Raw genomic sequence first — 2,852 nt, forward strand, 5'->3', positions numbered from 1 at the left:
CATAAAGCCACGACCACAACAACATGGCACGAGTTCAAACAAAGAAAAGAAACAAGATCCAAAGCGAAAATAGCAAGTAATATGGTTTTGAACAGCAGATCAGCCCCCAAGGAACTAAGAAGATATTGAATTAATGGCCCTTTTTTTTTATTTCAGCACTGGGTACACCTTTTTTACTGAGCTCACTTGTTCAAACTCCAGGAGAGGGGAGACCCGCCAAAATCCAGGTCTTCCGAGTATTACAGAAATTTTATTTAATTAGTAGGAGAATACATGCATTTGACACCTTGGATCAAAACAAACTTAAATAGTTCTAAAAAAACATAAAGGGGTACCACCTAGATAACGAGAATTCCGTTTGGTCGTGTCTTCAGCTCACTTCCTCCAAGCTCAAACTGGTTGAAATTGAATCGTTTTCTTCATTTTGCTCACCTGTCAAATCATTTAGGACGAGCTGCTTGTTTGCCTGAATGCCTTCGAGTGCCATCTCAACTTGCCTCATGGTAGGCCTCTCCTCTCCTCTTAACTTTATACATGATGCAGCAAGAGCAGCTACTTCTTCAACTTCACTACCTCCCTCCTCTACAATTTGGGAATCTAGTATGTCAACTAGTTTGCCTTCATCTAGGAGTTCAACAAATTGTGCAACAAGTCCATCACCTTCTGAGGTTCTATACATGATTGGTATCTTCCTCGTAAACAACTCCAAAAGTAGGATTCCGAAGCTATAAACATCGCTCTTTTCTGAGAGCCGCCCGGCGTAGTAGTACATAGGATCTAGATATCCTATTGTTCCTTGGACTGCTGTTGCGGTTCTCCCTGACTGGTCGATAGGAATGTACCTTGAAGCACCAAAGTCTGATAGTTTTGCCATGAAAGCATCATCAAGAAGTATGTTAGAAGATTTGATGTCTCGGTGTATTACAGGAACTGAAACAGCAGAATGAAGGTAAGCAATAGCTCTTCCTACTTCACATCCGATCCTTAGCCTGTCACCCCAAGATATTGATTTTGGCGAGTCATTATGAAGATGATCACCAAGGGTTCCATTGGAAATAAATTCGTATGCCAAGAGTGGGACTTCTGTCTCGAGACAACAACCATGAAGCTTGACAATATTCCTATGGTTGATTTGTGATAGTATGGCAACCTCATTTATGAACTCATCAATTTCTCTCTGGACCATAATATTTGACTTTTTGATGGCCACAACATGCAAGTCTGACAATATTCCTTTGTAGACAGTACCATGCCCTCGGCCACCGAGCTTACGAGATTGATCAAAATTGTTTGTGGCCTTCTCTATCTCCTTCATAGTGATGATCATCCTCTCACCGATGTCAGACCTTTGAGATACTAGCTGTTGCAATAGTTGTCCATGATTTTGATTGAAGAACTTCCGTTTCAACTTTTCAGCTCTATGATGCTCAAGCTTACGGATTATTAACAATCCACCTATAACCAAAAGCATGAGGGATGGGACAAGAGAAACCAAGAGACCAATGATTAAACCTGCAAAAATGATTACTTATATGTTTGTTAATTTGATCATATAGCAAATTTGGCTCCCGTGGGTTATCACTGACTTCCTGCCGGTTGCAAAACGACTAGAGCTTTGAATTAAAACTGAAGGATGCATATTCTTCAGCACTGGCGGTCATAGAAGTCAGATGTTATGATGGCAAAGCTAGAAAATTAGACCATGCGTACACAAATTATACCTATGTGTGTGTGTGTGTGTGTGTGTGTGTGTGTGTGTGCGCGCGCGTGCGTGTGTAGACCACTATTTTGGGTACCACTCGAATTTTCCTGATCCCGAGCGGTTACCGCTACCCCATGAAAAGCACTCATACCGAGCAAAAAAATTCGAGTTTGAAAATTTTGAATTCAAACTCGGACCTAGTTAAATACAAGGCATCTCTGATGTAGCAACATTACGTGTCATGGCGTAGTGGCAAAGGCATGTTCTCTGGAGCTGCGAGACACGGGTTCGAGTGCCACACTTGTGCTTTTCTTTCTATTTTAGAATGCAAAAGAAAAAAACTAAAAGTTGTGAAATCCTGTGAAAGGCCAAGCATCGAACTCAAGATCTGAAAGATCGCGGCAACGGTTGGTGCCTGCTAACAACCACTACGCTAGGATAGGATTACTTATCTTGAAGAGTTAAAATTTTATCTATATCAACTTCCAAATATTTGAATTCAAAATTTGATTTTAAATTTCGTCCAATTTTTTTTCAATATTTCATGGTTACCGTGGTAACCATGAATTTCGGTGCCCCTCGAGAAAAAAGGACAGCTTGAGATTCAAAACCTTGTTGTAGACGGAGTGATTAGTACATATAAGTTGCATTTTTTAATTTTTTTTCAATAAGCACATTTTAAACCTAAAACAAACGCAGTAAATATGTTGTAGGTCTTAAGAAAAGTTTGCCACCTGTATTGCTTACGGGCCTGAGGCAGCCATTAGGCTGGCTAGCATTTCCTCCTCGTGCGCACCAGCAATTGAATGATCCTTGCGTATTGCGACACTCACCGAAACACCCATGGTCCTTTGCGTGCTTGCACTCGTCAATATCTATAAATAGCAAAAGAGGGGATCGATTAATCAAGAGACATGATTAATCATGCGCATGCATGGCTTAATTTTTCCACATTAGCTAAACCTCAATCGATTGACTTTAGCTAATGGGACAATCGATTTTGAGAGCCATATGCATCTTTCTGATGCAGAGGCTGGGGTAAAACCCTTTTTCGAAAAAAAAGAAAAAAAAAGCTAATGGGACAATTGATTTTGAGATTCCGAAAAAATTTGCCGGAGGAAGGCCAGAGGGGAGGAAGTAGAAGAAAGGG

General features: G+C 40.6%; 1 protein-coding gene across 1 annotated transcript in view; it reads right to left on the minus strand.

The window, feature by feature from the left end:
• Window positions 1-370: 370 nt before the first annotated feature.
• Window positions 371-2,852, minus strand: part of LOC119310088 (wall-associated receptor kinase 3-like) — a 4,263-nt gene continuing 1,781 nt past the window's right edge. The window contains exons 2-3 of the mRNA XM_037585935.1: window positions 2,536-2,577; window positions 371-1,512 (exon numbers count right to left, since the gene is read on the minus strand). Of these exons, the coding sequence (XP_037441832.1) occupies window positions 371-1,512; window positions 2,536-2,577 (1,184 nt within the window). The remainder of the gene's footprint in view (window positions 1,513-2,535; window positions 2,578-2,852) is intronic.

Source organism: Triticum dicoccoides, chromosome 5B (genome assembly GCF_002162155.2).
Source record: "Triticum dicoccoides isolate Atlit2015 ecotype Zavitan chromosome 5B, WEW_v2.0, whole genome shotgun sequence".
NCBI classification, from domain to species: Eukaryota; Viridiplantae; Streptophyta; class Magnoliopsida; order Poales; family Poaceae; genus Triticum; species Triticum dicoccoides.